At 48.7% G+C, this 17,097-nt stretch overlaps 1 protein-coding gene across 2 annotated transcripts in view; it reads left to right on the forward strand.

Annotated features, from left to right (window-relative positions):
• Nucleotides 1-17,097, forward strand: part of LOC139422386 (ETS domain-containing transcription factor ERF-like) — an 88,613-nt gene that overhangs the window by 43,651 nt on the left and 27,865 nt on the right. The window contains exon 2 of one of the 2 annotated variants that reach the window (XM_071173590.1): nt 8,582-8,816. In XM_071173590.1, the coding sequence (XP_071029691.1) occupies nt 8,582-8,816 (235 nt within the window). The remainder of the gene's footprint in view (nt 1-8,581; nt 8,817-17,097) is intronic. The other variant, XM_071173595.1, reaches the window with a different exon arrangement.

A 17,097-nucleotide genomic window follows, 5' to 3' on the forward strand; every position in this document is an offset into this window, starting at 1 on the left:
CTCTCTCGCTGTCTGTCTGTCTGTCTGTCTGTCTGTCTCTCTCTCTCTCGCTCTGTCTGTCTGTCTGTCTCTGTCTGTCTGTCTCGCTCTCGCTCTGTCTGTCTCTCTCTCGCTCTGTCTCTCTCTCGCTCTGTCTGTCTGTCTGTCTGTCTCTCTCTCGCTCTGTCTGTCTCGCTCTGTCTGTCTCGCTCTGTCTGTCTCGCTCTGTCTGTCTGTCTGTCTCGCTCTGTCTCGCTCTGTCTGTCTGTCTGTCTCTCGCTCTGTCTCGCTCTGTCTGTCTGTCTCTCTCTCGCTCTGTCTCGCTCTGTCTGTCTGTCTGTCTGTCTGTCTCTCGCTCTGTCTGTCTGTCTCTCTCTCTCTCGCTCTGTCTGTCTGTCTGTCTGTCTGTCTGTCTGTCTGTCTCTCGCTCTGTCTGTCTGTCTGTCTCTCTCTCGCTCTGTCTGTCTGTCTGTCTCTCGCTCTATCTGTCTGTCTGTCTGTCAGTCTCGCTCTCTGTCTGTCTGTCTCTCTCTCTGTCTGTCTGTCTCTCGCTCTGTCTGTCTGTCTGTCTCTCTCTCTCTCGCTCTCTGTCTGTCTCTCTCTCTCTCGCTCTGTCTGTCTGTGTCTGTCTGTCTGTCTCTCGCTCTGTCTGTCTGTCTGTCTCTCTCTCGCTCTATCTGTCTGTCTCTGTCTGTCTGTCTGTCTGTCTGTCTAGCTCTGTCTGTCTGTCTCTCTCTCGCTCTGTCTCGCTCTGTCTGTCTGTCTGTCTCTCTCTCGCTCTGTCTCGCTCTGTCTGTCTGTCTCTCGCACTGTCTCTCGCTCTGTCTGTCTGTCTGTCTGTCTGTCTCTCGCTCTGTCTGTCTGTCTCTCTCTCGCTCTATCTGTCTGTCTGTCTGTCTGTCTCGCTCTGTCTGTCTCTCTCTCTCGCTCTGTCTGTCTGTCTGTCTGTCTCTCGCTCTATCTATCTGTCTGTCTGTCTGTCTGTCTGTCTCTCTCTCGCTCTGTCTGTCTCTCTCGCTCTGTCTGTCTGTCTGTCTGTCTCTCTCGCTCTGTCTGTCTGTCTGTCTGTCTGTCTCTCTCGCTCTGTCTGTCTGTCTGTCTGTCTCTCTCTCGCTCTGTCTGTCTGTCTGTCTCTCGCTCTGTCTGTCTGTCTGTCTGTCTGTCTGTCTCGCTCTCTCTCGCTCTGTCTGTCTTGTCTGTCTCTCTCTCGCTCTGTCTGTCTGTCTGTCTCTCTCTCGCTCTGTCTGTCTGTCTGTCTGTCTGTCTGTCTGTCTCTCTCTCTGTCTCGCTCTGTCTGTCTGTCTCTCTCTCGCTCTGTCTCGCTCTGTCTGTCTGTCTGTCTCTCTCTCGCTCTGTCTGTCTGTCTGTGTCTGTCTGTCTGTCTCGCTCTCTCTCGCTCTGTCTGTCTGTCTGTCTGTCTCTCTCTCGCTCTGTCTGTCTGTCTGTCTGTCTCTCTCTCGCTCTGTCTGTCTCTCTCTCGCTCTGTCTGTCTGTCTCGCTCTGTCTGTCTCGCTCTGTCTGTCTGTCTGTCTGTCTGTCTGTCTGTCTCTCGCTCTGTCTCGCTCTGTCTGTCTGTCTCTCTCTCGCTCTGTCTCGCTCTGTCTGTCTGTCTCTGTCTCTCGCTCTGTCTGTCTGTCTCTCTCTCGCTCTGTCTGTCTCGCTCTGTCTGTCTCGCTCTGTCTGTCTCGCTCTGTCTGTCTCGCTCTGTCTGTCTGTCTGTCTGTCTCTTGCTCTGTCTCGCTCTGTCTGTCTGTCTCTCTCTCGCTCTGTCTCGCTCTGTCTGTCTGTCTCTGTCTCTCGCTCTGTCTGTCTGTCTGTCTGTCTGTCTGTCTCTCGCTCTGTCTGTCTGTCTGTCTCTCGCTCTGTCTGTCTGTCTGTCTGTCTCGCTCTCTGTCTGTCTGTCTCTCTCTCTGTCTGTCTCTCTCTCGCTCTGTCTGTCTGTCTGTCTCGCTCTGTCTCTGTCTGTCTGTATGTCTCTCTCTCTCTCGCTCTGTCTGTCTGTCTGTCTCTCTCTCGCTCTATCTGTCTGTCTCTGTCTGTCTCTGTCTGTCTGTCTGTCTGTCTGTCTCGCTCTGTCTGTCTGTCTCTCTCTCGCTCTGTCTCGCTCTGTCTGTCTGTCTCTCTCTCGCTCTGTCTCGCTCTGTCTGTTTATCTGTCTCTGTCTGTCTGTCTGTCTGTCTCTCGCTCTGTCTGTCTGTCTGTCTCTCTCTCTGTCTGTCTGTCTCTCTGTCTGTCTGTCTCTCTCTCGCTCTGTCTGTCTGTCTGTCTGTCTGTCTCTCTCTCTCGCTCTGTCTGTCTGTCTCTCTCTCTCTCGCTCTGTCTGTCTGTCTGTCTCTCGCTCTGTCTGTCTTTCTGTCTCTCTCTCGCTCTATCTGTCTGTCTGTCTGTCTGTCTGTCTCGCTCTGTCTGTCTGTCTCGCTCTGTCTGTCTGTCTCTCTCTCGCTCTGTCTCGCTCTGTCTGTCTCTCTCTCGCTCTGTCTCGCTCTGTCTGTCTGTCTCTCTCTCGCTCTGTCTCGCTCTGTCTGTCTGTCTGTCTGTCTGTCTCTTCGTCTGTCTGTCTGTCTCGCTCTGTCTGTCTGTCTCTCTCTCGCTCTGTCTCGCTCTGTCTGTCTGTCTCTCTCTCGCTCTGTCTCGCTCTGTCTGTCTGTCTGTCTCGCTCTGTCTGTCTCTCTCTCGCTCTGTCTCGCTCTGTCTGTCTGTCTCTCTCTCGCTCTGTCTCGCTCTGTCTGTCTGTCTGTCTGTCTGTCTCTTCGTCTGTCTGTCTGTCTGTCTCGCTCTGTCTGTCTGTCTCGCTCTGTCTGTCTGTCTCTCTCTCGCTCTGTCTCGCTCTGTCTGTCTCTCTCTCGCTCTGTCTCGCTCTGTCTGTCTGTCTCTCTCTCGCTCTGTCTCGCTCTGTCTGTCTGTCTGTCTCTTCGTCTGTCTGTCTGTCTCGCTCTGTCTGTCTGTCTCTCTCTCGCTCTGTCTCGCTCTGTCTGTCTGTCTCTCTCTCGCTCTGTCTCGCTCTGTCTGTCTGTCTGTCTCGCTCTGTCTGTCTGTCTCTCTCTCGCTCTGTCTCGCTCTGTCTGTCTGTCTGTCTGTCTGTCTCTTCGTCTGTCTGTCTGTCTGTCTCGCTCTGTCTGTCTGTCTCTCTCTCGCTCTGTCTGTCTGTCTCTCTCTCTCTCCCTCTGTCTGTCTGTCTGTCTGTCTGTCTGTCTGTCTGTCTGTCTGTCTCTCGCTCTCTGTCTGTCTGTCTGTCTCTCTCTCGCTCTATCTGTCTGTCTGTCTGTCTCGCTCTTTCTGTCTCTCTGTCTGTCTGTCTCTCGCTCTGTCTGTCTGTCTGTCTGTCTGTCTGTCTGTCTGTCTGTCTCTCGCTCTGTCTGTCTGTCTCTCTCTCGCTCTGTCTCGCTCTGTCTGTCTGTCTCTCTCTCGCTCTGTCTGTCTCTCTCTGTCTGTCTGTCTGTCTGTCTCTCTCGCTCTGTCTGTCTGTCTGTCTGTCTGTCTGTCTGTCTGTCTCTCTCTCTCTCTCTCGGTCTGTCTGTCTGTCTCTCTCTCTCTCGCTCTGTCTGTCTCTCTCTCTCTCTCGCTCTGTCTGTCTCTCTCTCTCTCGCTCTGTCTGTCTCTGCCGCTCGCTCTGTCTGTCTGTCTCTCTCTCGCTCTGTCTGTCTGTCTGTCTGTCTCTTTCGCTCGCTCTGTCTGTCTGTCTCTCTCTCTTGCTCTGTCTGTCTGTCTGTCTCTCTCTCTCTCTCGCTCTGTCTGTCTGTCTCTCTCTCTCGCTCTGTCTGTCTGTCTCTCTCTCTCGCTCTGTCTGTCTGTCTCTCTCTCTCGCTCTGTCTGTCTCTCTCTCTCGCTCTGTCTGTCTCTCTCTCTCGCTCTGTCTGTCTGTCTGTCTCTCTCTCGCTCTGTCTGTCTGTCTGTCTGTCTCTCACTCTGTCTGTCTCTGTCTCTCTCTCGCTCTGTCTGTCTGTCTCTCTCTCGCTCTGTCTGTCTGTCTCTCTCTCGCTCTGTCTGTCTCTCTCTCTCTCTGTCTCTCTCTCTCTCGCTCTGTCTGTCTCTTTCGCTCGCTCTGTCTGTCTGTCTCTGTCGCTCGCTCGCTCTGTCTGTCTCTCTCTCTGTCTGTCTGTCTCTTTCGCTCGCTCTGTCTGTCTGTCTCTGTCGCTTGCTCGCTCTGTCTGTCTCTCTCGCTCTGTCTGTCTGTCTCTCTCTCTTGCTCTGTCTGTCTGTCTGTCTGTCTGTCTCTCTCGCTCTGTCTCTGTCTGTCTGTCTCTCTCTCTAAACATTTAACATACAGAAGTTTCAAAAGAATAAAGACAATTCAAAAGTAATATGATGTATATATACAGTGTTGTCGCGATGTACACATAGTTAAAGTACAAAAGGGAAAATAAATAAACATAAATATGGGTTGTATTTACAATGGTGTTTGTTCTTCACTGGTTGCCCTTTTCTTGTGGCAACAGGTCACAAATCTTGCTGCTGTGATGGCACACTGTGGTATTTCACCCAGTAGATATGGGAGTTTATCAAAATCGGGTTTGTTTTCTAATTCTTTGTGGATCTGTGTAATCTGAGGGAAATATGTGTCTCTAATATGGTCATACATTAGGCAGGAGGTTAGGAAGTGCAGCTCAGTTTCCACCTCATTTTGTGGGCAGTGAGCACATAGCCTGTCTTCTCTTGAGAGCCATGTCTGCCTACGGAGGCCTTTCTCAATAGCAAGGCTATGTTCACTGAGTCTGTACATAGTCAAAGTTTTCCTTAAGTTTGGGTCAGACACAGTGGTCAGGTATTCTGCCACTGTGTACTCTCTGTTCAGGGCCAAATAGCATTCTAGTTTGGTCTGTTTTTTTGTTAATTCTTTCCAATGTGTCAAGTATTTATCTTTTGGTTTTCTCATGATTTGGTTGGGTCTAATTGTGTTTCTGTCCTGTGGCTCTGTGGGGTCTGTTTGTGTTTGTGAACAGTGACTCTCCCTCTCTCTATGTCTCTCTGTCTCTGTCTCTCTGACCGCTGCGCCACTTGGGATGAGGGTAGGAGATGGTTCTGTGTACTTGGTTGTCAGCGATTGGATATGGCACGTTACTCTCCTTCTCTCTATCATTCCCTTTTTCCACTCCCTTTTCCCCCCCCATCTCTCTCTCTCGTTTAGAGGTCATTGTAGTTGGTCCCTCTACATAGTTGAAATAACTCCAGCGTTAGAAGTCTAGAAAAGGCCCGCCAAAGAGATCACACAGAGGAAGACGGGCATCCGCAGAGATAGAGAGGGAGAACAAGGGAGGGGGGTAAGCAATGTGACCTGGATGACAGCAGACTACCAGACGAGCTATGATCTCATCCCTCTCTTTATACCCCTTCTTTCCCCAACCCCCTCTTCAACCATTGTCTCTCTCTCTCTTCCCACTCTTGTTTCCCACTCTCCCTCCTCCCCCTTTCTCTCTCCTCGTCCTAGAACTCACCCTGTCTCCTCTTCCCTCCTTCTCTTTCAGCCCCCCCGGGACTCCCTCCATCCCCCAACCAAAAGTTGTAGCGACTTACTACACTCTCCAACCCCCCCCCCCCCTTTTATATATTCTCACTTACTAACACCCCTCCACACCCCGAGCTCTAGTGTCCCAGGGCAGAGATTAGCCCCCCCCACCCCCCTCCACACACACACACACACAGCCTAGCTGCTGCATTATTGATGGTGTGTGTGTCTGGCTCCTCTCTGTGCTGTAATGGCTATCTGGTGTCTCCCCCAGGAGGGAAAGAGAGCACCAGAGATGGATAGAGGAGAGGAGGATGGGCAGGAGGAGTAGAGGTCAGAGAGGTTAAGTCTGGGGGGGTGAGGTCCCACACTGCTTTTCTCCTGCATGGCATTGATGCATTCTGACACACACACGTACACGTCTTTCTCACACAAAGCCCACTGTAGGGTCGCTTAAAACCTCATCAAACAGACGTGTGTGTGTGTGTGTGTGTTTGTCGTGGTCTCTGTTTCTTGTGTCAGTATGAGCAGCCTCTTGTGATAACTGATCCACGGTGACTCAGGACAGGTTTGGCCTCTGGGTGTAACATATAGGACACAGCCTTGGGGTGTGATGAAAAGACACCTGTTGTGGCTCTATTTTCCTCCGAATCCCTGTAGAGAAGACATGTCTGTCCCGTATCACAACACACTACTGGGCTCTGGTTGCTGAGACATTGTTTCCTACCAAGATCACTTTACACTGATATTACAACTCACACTGGTGCTTTCATCCCCTGTTTAGCTGGCTGTTTTTTTTTTGGGGGGGGGGGGGGGGGGGGGGTGTTTACCCTGTTATTTACACACACGGTACGGTACGCTCTCTCCATATCTGTACGTGTGATGATGTTGATTGGTTTTGTAGTCTTTGTTCAGAGGTTGGCAGGCAGAGTTTGCCTCTATCTACTTACCAGGGATCCATTTCACCTGTTGACCTGACACATGATGTGTGTGTAGTCTATTGCCTGTGTCACTGTCATCCTATCAAATCTGAGTTTCGGCAACAACATATATAAAAACATCTGTCAATAATTGAGAACTCTCCAAACTGCCCTTATTCAGTTAGTCAATCTGGTTCACCAAGGCAGACCTATTTAAGCCCACATAGAACTACATAAAGCAGATCTGGCACATATCTTTTGAGTGTGGCTCTATGTTGGTTGCCAGATGCTGTGTATTGACGTAGTGGAGGGCGTTAGGTAACAGGGTCTAAATGGTGGCGCTGCATAGCCCTAACCCTAACCCTTTTATCTATCTGTCAATCACTCCATCGTCTACAAAGGCTCTCCAACATCTAGCTACATTTGGTTATTTTTATGATTTTCAGGGCTCATCTCTCAATGATCGGCTATGAAAAACCAACTGACATTTACTCCTGAGGTGCTGACTTGCTGCACCCTCTACAACCACTGATTATTATTATTTGACCCTGCCGGTCATTTATGAACATTTGAACATCTTGGCCATGTTCTGTTATAATCTCCACCTGGCACAGCCAGAAGAGGACTGGCCACCCCTCAGAGCCTGGTTCCTCTCTAGGTTTCTTCCTAGGTTTTGGCCTTTCTAAGGAGTTTTTCCTAGCCACCGTGCTTCTAGATCTGCATTGCTTGATGTTTGGGGTTTTAGGCTGGGTTTCTGTACAACACTTTGAGATATCAGCTGATGTAAGAAGGGCCAATTAAATAGATTTGATTTGATCTGTACTAGTAGTGACTTTTCTGCTGTCGTGATGTCATACACGCCCATGATGTAGCTAGACGTCATACAAATGCGGTCTAAAGTTAAGTTAATTCCGTAACGCCATGTTATCTGTTGTATAGATCCTGCCACGTGAATCAGGAGAAAGTTGGAGGCCTCAACCCCCGATGAATGGGATTGGTCGGCAATTGACTTGGCCTGATATTTATCACGGAACTATGGACTCCTGTTCTTCTCAGGCAGAGTAATGGTTATGTAGAGAGGATGTTCGTCATATTGAACAGTAGGTGATCCGTGTTCCTCTCTGATTTCAACTATGTAACACTCCGGTGATGCTAACACCCAGTCTGGCTCAGATTTGTCACATCTTCATGACCACATGTGAGGAAATAACCTGACAAGTGCATTCAATTTGTCATTCATGAATATACACTCATTCACTCACATACTGGCTTATTCTCAATCTTGAATACACATTTACATCAAGGTCAGTCGAGCAGGCAGACAAACAAACAAACACTCATGAACATGTGCCCACACCCACAGTCTGTTTCCACCTTTCACATTTTGAGTTTCCGTTGTACATTTGGGGGAGGGAGGACTAGGTCGTGTTGTTTCCTCTGTCAGTAGGAAACAGTGACAGAATCAGGGAAAAGAGATGGAGAGGTTTTCATTATGAATAGTATTCCACAGACCTAGAAAGAGAACCAGTGTTGTGGTCGTGTGTGTGTTCACTATTAGAGTAGTATCACGGCAGGGAGATCAGTGAGTGTTTCTGGCGCAGGACTGTTGTGGTTGGGTGGACGCCCTAGCAGTGACGGTGACAGGACTGTTGTGGTTTCTACACCCAGTCTACCATGAGTCAGATACAACACAAAGTAGAGTGGAGGAGAGGAAAGAAGAGGAGGGCAGAGAAGAGGCCAGGTCAGGCAGGTGTGAGTGACAAGCAGCCACACTCGATGATGTGCAGCACTGTGTACGCCTGAATAACAGTAGAAACAGAACCAGACTGATGTACAGATGGATCCCAAATACATCCCTAAGCTACAGACCGAGAACTAAAAGACCGAACACAAGTAGGCCTCACTAATCCTCTTTCCTCTTCTACAACACGCCTTCTAGAACACTCTTCACCTGAGAACGCCTGACAGGGCCAGAGGCAACTCCTCTCCCCTTGTTGGAGTTGGAATCAATATTCATGTCCTGCCCTGCAACTAAACAGCATTCCTGTGACTCAGCTATTGGCCCAAATGTTGGGTTTTTATGTGCTGCCTACTGTTTAGAAATGTAGACTGAGAGCATAGCCTTTCTGAACGTGCTGTCCTCTATGAAGGCTAATCATCTCAGTCCATCAGTATGGCTGTGCTCCACGGACCTCCAGGCTAACTCCCTTCTCCCTGGTCTCCCCCCTCTCCTCCCCAGGGTTTGCCTTTCCAGACTGGGCCTACAAACCCGAGTCGAGCCCCGGCTCGCGACAGATCCAGCTGTGGCACTTCATCCTGGAGCTGCTGAGGAAGGAGGAGTACCATGATGTCATCGCCTGGCAAGGGGACTATGGAGAGTTTGTCATCAAGGACCCTGACGAGGTGGCCCGGTTATGGGGGGCCCGCAAGTGCAAACCCCAGATGAACTATGACAAGCTGAGCAGGGCACTCCGGTAAGGAAACTCAATAACACCAAGCGTGTCCTGCTCCATGTGCTGTTTACACACGGATCCTAATGCACATGGCTGTCTTATGGCAGTGATCCAGGCCCCAATTCCTCCCCAAGCTCGGGCTTCGGCCCCAGATATAGGTTTATTGTTACGTTGTGCACGGTCAACATTTCATCAACTCAGTCTGCTTGACATGACCATGTCTCTCACACCTGCCTAAGCTGGCTGTTATGACTATGACTGATTATGACTATGACACCAGCTCTAGCCCCTAAAGCACTGTATTCTGTAGGCCTATTGTATTGGCACTGACCCTATCTCCTAATACACTGTATACTGTAGGCCTATCGTATTGGCACTGACCCTATCTCCTATCGCCTATCACATGTCAATCACTCACACACTGTATAACCACTACTCTGACTACATGTAGTCAATCACATGTCAATCACCCATACACTGTATAACCACTACTCTGACTACATGTAGTCAATCACATGTCAATCACTCATACACTGTATAACCACTACTCTGACTACATGTAGCCTATCACATGTCAATCACCCATACACTGTATAACCACTACTCTGACTACATGTAGTCAATCACATGTCAATCACCCATACACCGTATAACCACTACTCTAACTACATGTAGTCAATCACATGTCAATCACCCATACACTGTATAACCACTACTCTGACTACATGTAGTCAATCACATGTCAATCACCCATACACCGTATAACCACTACTCTGACTACATGTAGCCTATCACATGTCAATCACCCATACACTGTATAACCACTACTCTGACTACATGTAGCCTATTACATGTCAATCACCCAGACACTGTATGAAAGGGATGAGCATGACAAGTTTAGTACTCAAACTGACATCAACCCAATCTTTACCAGAGATTATTTTTTTTACATTTTAAATACTGTAAATCTATTTGGTCAACATTTTCTCTTGAAGACAACGTTAATTTGCTTTAACTAATGTTCTATTTGTACATGTGCATTTGCAGGACACACCAAAAACAAACCATGCCAAGCATCATACAACGCTGCTCCCTAAATTCCCTTTCCCAGAAATAATGTTCCAACAATGAGCTGCAGTTTCTGAATCATTTTGTCATTTTCTGCTTAGGGTACTTTGCGGTTGTCACTGGTTACCACAGCCACAAAGTCAAAATTGGCTATATTGTAAAATTGAATGAAAACAAAAGGTTCTACCAAGTCCAGGCCTCCTCACCAAACAGAGGTCCTGCACAGAACTCATCTCCATGCAGTGTTCAATTTATTGTTAATCAATTTAGAAAATTCCAAGGAACAGGCATAATACACTAAATCCAACGTCTGTATATCAAGAAGAGGGCAGATTTTGGTTTGTAACCTTGAAAAATGTAGACCAGTTTCAAATGATCACTCTGAGAATAAATGTTCCAGGCGGGAGATGCGAATCGCTTGGCACTATTCTGTTATATTACATCCGTTTTTAATATAAAATAGGTGTCTTGACTGCGATAAGAGCGTCTTGTCTGCTAAATTAACAAAACCATGCAATGCCATTGCACAACCATAGGCTTCTTCAAGCAAGCACCACATTGCTGAGGTTACTACCTTTTTGAAGATTGTGTTCCACAATCTAATATAACCTGGCGATATTACGGTTTCAATACATTCATCTTAAATGGCACTTGACTGAATATATATGAGGCAACTTAGCAATTAAGATTCGTTATCTATAATGGTTATGATAAATGAGGCATTGTTGCTCACTATACGCATATCCAGAAGATAAATGTGCACATATTCGTTTCTAAAAATAGAACTCGGGCGATTTAAAACAAATGATGCGAGAACTGTTCCAGTCAAAAAGGTCAATTGTCCCTCCCGACTGTATAACTAGTCTGACCACATGCAGCCTATCACAGGTGACTCTGAAGCCCATCATTTATGGACACCAACTCTCTCTGTTATGGCACTGACTCCAACACCCATTAGGGCCTCACCGTTACGGCAATGTCCCCCATATACTGAAACACCAATTCAAGCTATTTTGGTGATGACCCCAGCCTTACTCTTAGGTCTGTGACCCTGTAGTGTAACGAGCCAGTAAAACATCCATCCAGGCCTCAGGCTGTACAGTATCATCCCCCAGGCTGGGCCTGATCTACCTCTCAGCTACACACACACGCGCCGTAACACACCATTTACTCACTGACAACAACGCAACAGACTTTGACACTTTGGACTAATCTGTACAGTCTAGAATAATACACAGGTGACACATTGCAATGCAATTGCTTCAATCAGGACAGAATAGGAGCCATAACCTGAGAGAACTACACAGTTCAACAGCCAAGTATCTAACCTAACCAGTCACCCCTGACTGTTAGAATGGGCTGGCTTGTAGTCTCTTGTATTTCTGACTTCACAAAACAGAGATTAGACTAAGCACTGATAAACCACACATAATCTGGAAGCAGTGAGAGCAGAAGAGTGATGGGGTCGCCCTGTTTAGGGTGGGGGCTTACGTAAGGTCTCTACTGTGGTGTGATTAACATGGTGTCTGTTGCAGATGGGGTCTGATGAGGACAGGCTGGTTTAACACACTAATTGCAAATCACAGTTTGGAGGGAGGGGGGGGTGTTTTCCTTTTGGGTCTTAATACATCTTAACGATGTGAGATCCACCTCCTTCCTTCTCCTCCTCGCCTCTGCCCTCCTCTTCTTCCTTATTCTCTCCTCACACTACCCCGTTCTTCTCTTCCTCTCATCCTCGCCTCTGCCCTCCTCTTCTTCCTTATTCTCTCCTCACACTACCCCATTCTTCTCTTCCTCTCATCCTCGCCTCTGCCCTCCTCTTCTTCCTTATTCTCTCCTCACACTACCCCGTTCTTCTCTTCCTCTCATCCTCGCCTCTGCCCTCCTCTTCTTCCTTATTCTCTCCTCACACTACCCCGTTCTTCTCTTCCTCTCATCCTCTCCTCACCTCTTCTCCTCCTCGCCTCTGCCCTCCTCTTCTTCCTTATTCTCTCCTCACACTACCCCGTTCTTCTCTTCCTCTCCTCCTCGCCTCTGCCCTCCTCTTCTTCCTTATTCTCTCCTCACACTACCCCATTCTTCTCTTCCTCTCATCCTCTCCTCACCTCTTCTCCTCCTCGCCTCTGCCCTCCTCTTCTTCCTTATTCTCTCCTCACACTACCCCATTCTTCTCTTCCTCTCATCCTCTCCTCACCTCTTCTCCTCCTCGCCTCTGCCCTCCTCTTCTTTCTTATTCTCTCCTCACACTACCTCATTCTTCTCTTCCTCTCATCCTCTCCTCATCCCTTCTCCACATTTCCTCTGGTTTCATCCTCCTTATAGTCTAGTAGTGTCCAGGCCTGTAGAGTCACAGTATTGGAACAGATATGGAGTTTAGCCCACCAGTAAGTCATTTATTTATTTATTTATTCAGTCAAAGTTTTGGACACACCTACTTATTCCAGGGTTTGTCTTTATTTAAAAACAGATTTTCAAAAAAAAAATGTAATTAATCGCAGCCTTCCTCCTCTTTCACTCTGTCTGCTCCCCTTGTATCTTCCTCCTCTTTCACTCTGTCTTGCTCCCCTTGTATCTTCCTCCTCTTTCACTCTGTCTGCTTCCCTTGTATCTTCCTCCTCTTTCACTCTGTCTGCTCCCCTTGTATCTTCCTCCTCTTTCACTCTGTCTGCTTCCCTTGTATCTTCCTCCTCTTTCACTCTGTCTGCTCCCCTTGTATCTTCCTCCTCTTTCACTCTGTCTGCTCCCCTTGTATCTTCCTCCTCTTTCACTCTGTCTGCTCCCCTTGTATCTTCCTCCTCTTTCACTCTGTCTGCTCCCCTTGTATCTTCCTCCTCTTTCACTCTGTCTGCTCCCCTTGTATCTTCCTCCTCTTTCACTCTGTCTGCTCCCCTTGTATCTTCCTCCTCTTTCACTCTGTCTGCTCCCCTTGTATCTTCCTCCTCTTTCACTCTGTCTGCTCCCCTTGTATCTTCCTCCTCTTTCACTCTGTCTGCTCCCCTTGTATCTTCCTCCTCTTTCACTCTGTCTGCTCCCCTTGTATCTTCCTCCTCTTTCACTCTGTCTGCTCCCCTTGTATCTTCCTCCTCTTTCACTCTGTCTGCTCCCCTTGTATCTTCCTCCTCTTTCACTCTGTCTGCTCCCCTTGTATCTTCCTCCTCTTTCACTCTGTCTGCTCCCCTTGTATCTTCCTCCTCTTTCACTCTGTCTGCTCCCCTTGTATCTTCCTCCTCTTTCACTCTGTCTGCTCCCCTTGTATCTTCCTCCTCTTTCACTCTGTCTGCTCCCCTTGTATCTTCCTCCTCTTTCACTCTGTCTGCTCCCCTTGTATCTTCCTCCTCTTTCACTCTGTCTGTCTGCTCCCCTTGTATCTTCCTCCTCTTTCACTCTGTCTGCTCCCCTTGTATCTTCCTCCTCTTTCACTCTGTCTGCTCCCCTTGTATCTTCCTCCTCTTTCACTCTGTCTGCTCCCCTTGTATCTTCCTCCTCTTTCACTCTGTCTGCTCCCCTTGTATCTTCCTCCTCTTTCACTCTGTCTGCTCCCCTTGTATCTTCCTCCTCTTTCACTCTGTCTGCTCCCCTTGTATCTTCCTCCTCTTTCACTCTGTCTGCTCCCCTTGTATCTTCCTCCTCTTTCACTCTGTCTGCTCCCCTTGTATCTTCCTCCTCTTTCACTCTGTCTGCTCCCCTTGTATCTTCCTCCTCTTTCACTCTGTCTGCTCCCCTTGTATCTTCCTCCTCTTTCACTCTGTCTGCTCCCCTTGTATCTTCCTCCTCTTTCACTCTGTCTGCTCCCCTTGTATCTTCCTCCTCTTTCACTCTGTCTGCTCCCCTTGTATCTTCCTCCTCTTTCACTCTGTCTGCTCCCCTTGTATCTTCCTCCTCTTTCACTCTGTCTGCTCCCCTTGTATCTTCCTCCTCTTTCACTCTGTCTGCTCCCCTTGTATCTTCCTCCTCTTTCACTCTGTCTGCTCCCCTTGTATCTTCCTCCTCTTTCACTCTGTCTGCTCCCCTTGTATCTTCCTCCTCTTTCACTCTGTCTGCTCCCCTTGTATCTTCCTCCTCTTTCACTCTGTCTGCTCCCCTTGTATCTTCCTCCTCTTTCACTCTGTCTGCTCCCCTTGTATCTTCCTCCTCTTTCACTCTGTCTGCTCCCCTTGTATCTTCCTCCTCTTTCACTCTGTCTGCTCCCCTTGTATCTTCCTCCTCTTTCACTCTGTCTGCTCCCCTTGTATCTTCCTCCTCTTTCACTCTGTCTGCTCCCCTTGTATCTTCCTCCTCTTTCACTCTGTCTGCTCCCCTTGTATCTTCCTCCTCTTTCACTCTGTCTGCTCCCCTTGTATCTTCCTCCTCTTTCACTCTGTCTGCTCCCCTTGTATCTTCCTCCTCTTTCACTCTGTCTGCTCCCCTTGTATCTTCCTCCTCTTTCACTCTGTCTGCTCCCCTTGTATCTTCCTCCTCTTTCACTCTGTCTGCTCCCCTTGTATCTTCCTCCTCTTTCACTCTGTCTGCTCCCCTTGTATCTTCCTCCTCTTTCACTCTGTCTGCTCCCCTTGTATCTTCCTCCTCTTTCACTCTGTCTGCTCCCCTTGTATCTTCCTCCTCTTTCACTCTGTCTGCTCCCCTTGTATCTTCCTCCTCTTTCACTCTGTCTGCTCCCCTTGTATCTTCCTCCTCTTTCACTCTGTCTGCTCCCCTTGTATCTTCCTCCTCTTTCACTCTGTCTGCTCCCCTTGTATCTTCCTCCTCTTTCACTCTGTCTGCTCCCCTTGTATCTTCCTCCTCTTTCACTCTGTCTGCTCCCCTTGTATCTTCCTCCTCTTTCACTCTGTCTGCTCCCCTTGTATCTTCCTCCTCTTTCACTCTGTCTGCTCCCCTTGTATCTTCCTCCTCTTTCACTCTGTCTGCTCCCCTTGTATCTTCCTCCTCTTTCACTCTGTCTGCTCCCCTTGTATCTTCCTCCTCTTTCACTCTGTCTGCTCCCCTTGTATCTTCCTCCTCTTTCACTCTGTCTGCTCCCCTTGTATCTTCCTCCTCTTTCACTCTGTCTGCTCCCCTTGTATCTTCCTCCTCTTTCACTCTGTCTGCTCCCCTTGTATCTTCCTCCTCTTTCACTCTGTCTGCTCCCCTTGTATCTTCCTCCTCTTTCACTCTGTCTGCTCCCCTTGTATCTTCCTCCTCTTTCACTCTGTCTGCTCCCCTTGTATCTTCCTCCTCTTTCACTCTGTCTGCTCCCCTTGTATCTTCCTCCTCTTTCACTCTGTCTGCTCCCCTTGTATCTTCCTCCTCTTTCACTCTGTCTGCTCCCCTTGTATCTTCCTCCTCTTTCACTCTGTCTGCTCCCCTTGTATCTTCCTCCTCTTTCACTCTGTCTGCTCCCCTTGTATCTTCCTCCTCTTTCACTCTGTCTGCTCCCCTTGTATCTTCCTCCTCTTTCACTCTGTCTGCTCCCCTTGTATCTTCCTCCTCTTTCACTCTGTCTGCTCCCCTTGTATCTTCCTCCTCTTTCACTCTGTCTGCTCCCCTTGTATCTTCCTCCTCTTTCACTCTGTCTGCTCCCCTTGTATCTTCCTCCTCTTTCACTCTGTCTGCTCCCCTTGTATCTTCCTCCTCTTTCACTCTGTCTGCTCCCCTTGTATCTTCCTCCTCTTTCACTCTGTCTGCTCCCCTTGTATCTTCCTCCTCTTTCACTCTGTCTGCTCCCCTTGTATCTTCCTCCTCTTTCACTCTGTCTGCTCCCCTTGTATCTTCCTCCTCTTTCACTCTGTCTGCTCCCCTTGTATCTTCCTCCTCTTTCACTCTGTCTGTCTGCTCCCTCCCCTTGTATCTTCCTCCTCTTTCACTCTGTCTGCTCCCCTTGTATCTTCCTCCTCTTTCACTCTGTCTGCTCCCCTTGTATCTTCCTCCTCTTTCACTCTGTCTGCTCCCCTTGTATCTTCCTCCTCTTTCACTCTGTCTGCTCCCCTTGTATCTTCCTCCTCTTTCACTCTGTCTGCTCCCCTTGTATCTTCCTCCTCTTTCACTCTGTCTGCTCCCCTTGTATCTTCCTCCTCTTTCACTCTGTCTGCTCCCCTTGTATCTTCCTCCTCTTTCACTCTGTCTGCTCCCCTTGTATCTTCCTCCTCTTTCACTCTGTCTGCTCCCCTTGTATCTTCCTCCTCTTTCACTCTGTCTGCTCCCCTTGTATCTTCCTCCTCTTTCACTCTGTCTGCTCCCCTTGTATCTTCCTCCTCTTTCACTCTGTCTGCTCCCCTTGTATCTTCCTCCTCTTTCACTCTGTCTGCTCCCCTTGTATCTTCCTCCTCTTTCACTCTGTCTGCTCCCCTTGTATCTTCCTCCTCTTTCACTCTGTCTGCTCCCCTTGTATCTTCCTCCTCTTTCACTCTGTCTGCTCCCCTTGTATCTTCCCTCTTTCACTCTGTCTGCTCCCCTCTTTACTCTGTCTTCCTCCTCTTTCACTCTGTCTGCTCCCCTTGTATCTTCCTCCTCTTTCACTCTGTCTGCTCCCCTTGTATCTTCCTCCTCTTTCACTCTGTCTGCTCCCCTTGTATCTTCCTCCTCTTTCACTCTGTCTGCTCCCCTTGTATCTTCCTCCTCTTTCACTCTGTCTGCTCCCCTTGTATCTTCCTCCTCTTTCACTCTGTCTGCTCCCCTTGTATCTTCCTCCTCTTTCACTCTGTCTGCTCCCCTTGTATCTTCCTCCTCTTTCACTCTGTCTGCTCCCCTTGTATCTTCCTCCTCTTTCACTCTGTCTGCTCCCCTTGTATCTTCCTCCTCTTTCACTCTGTCTGCTCCCCTTGTATCTTCCTCCTCTTTCACTCTGTCTGCTCCCCTTGTCACTCTGTCTGCTCCCCTTGTCTCTTCCTCCTCTTTCACTCTGTCTGCTCCCCTTGTATCTTCCTCCTCTTTCACTCTGTCTGCTCCCCTTGTATCTTCCTCCTCTTTCACTCTGTCTGCTCCCCTTGTATCTTCCTCCTCTTTCACTCTGTCTGCTCCCCTTGTATCTTCCTCCTCTTTCACTCTGTCTGCTCCCCTTGTATCTTCCTCCTCTTTCACTCTGTCTGCTCCCCTTGTATCTTCCTCCTCTTTCACTCTGTCTGCTCCCCTTGTATCTTCCTCCTCTTTCACTCTGTCTGCTCCCCTTGTATCTTCCTCCTCTTTCACTCTGTCTGCTCCCCTTGTATCTTCCTCCTCTTTCACTCTGTCTGCTCCCCTTGTATCTTCCTCCTCTTTCACT

Source organism: Oncorhynchus clarkii, chromosome 2 (genome assembly GCF_045791955.1).
Source record: "Oncorhynchus clarkii lewisi isolate Uvic-CL-2024 chromosome 2, UVic_Ocla_1.0, whole genome shotgun sequence".
Classification (NCBI taxonomy): domain Eukaryota; kingdom Metazoa; phylum Chordata; class Actinopteri; order Salmoniformes; family Salmonidae; genus Oncorhynchus; species Oncorhynchus clarkii.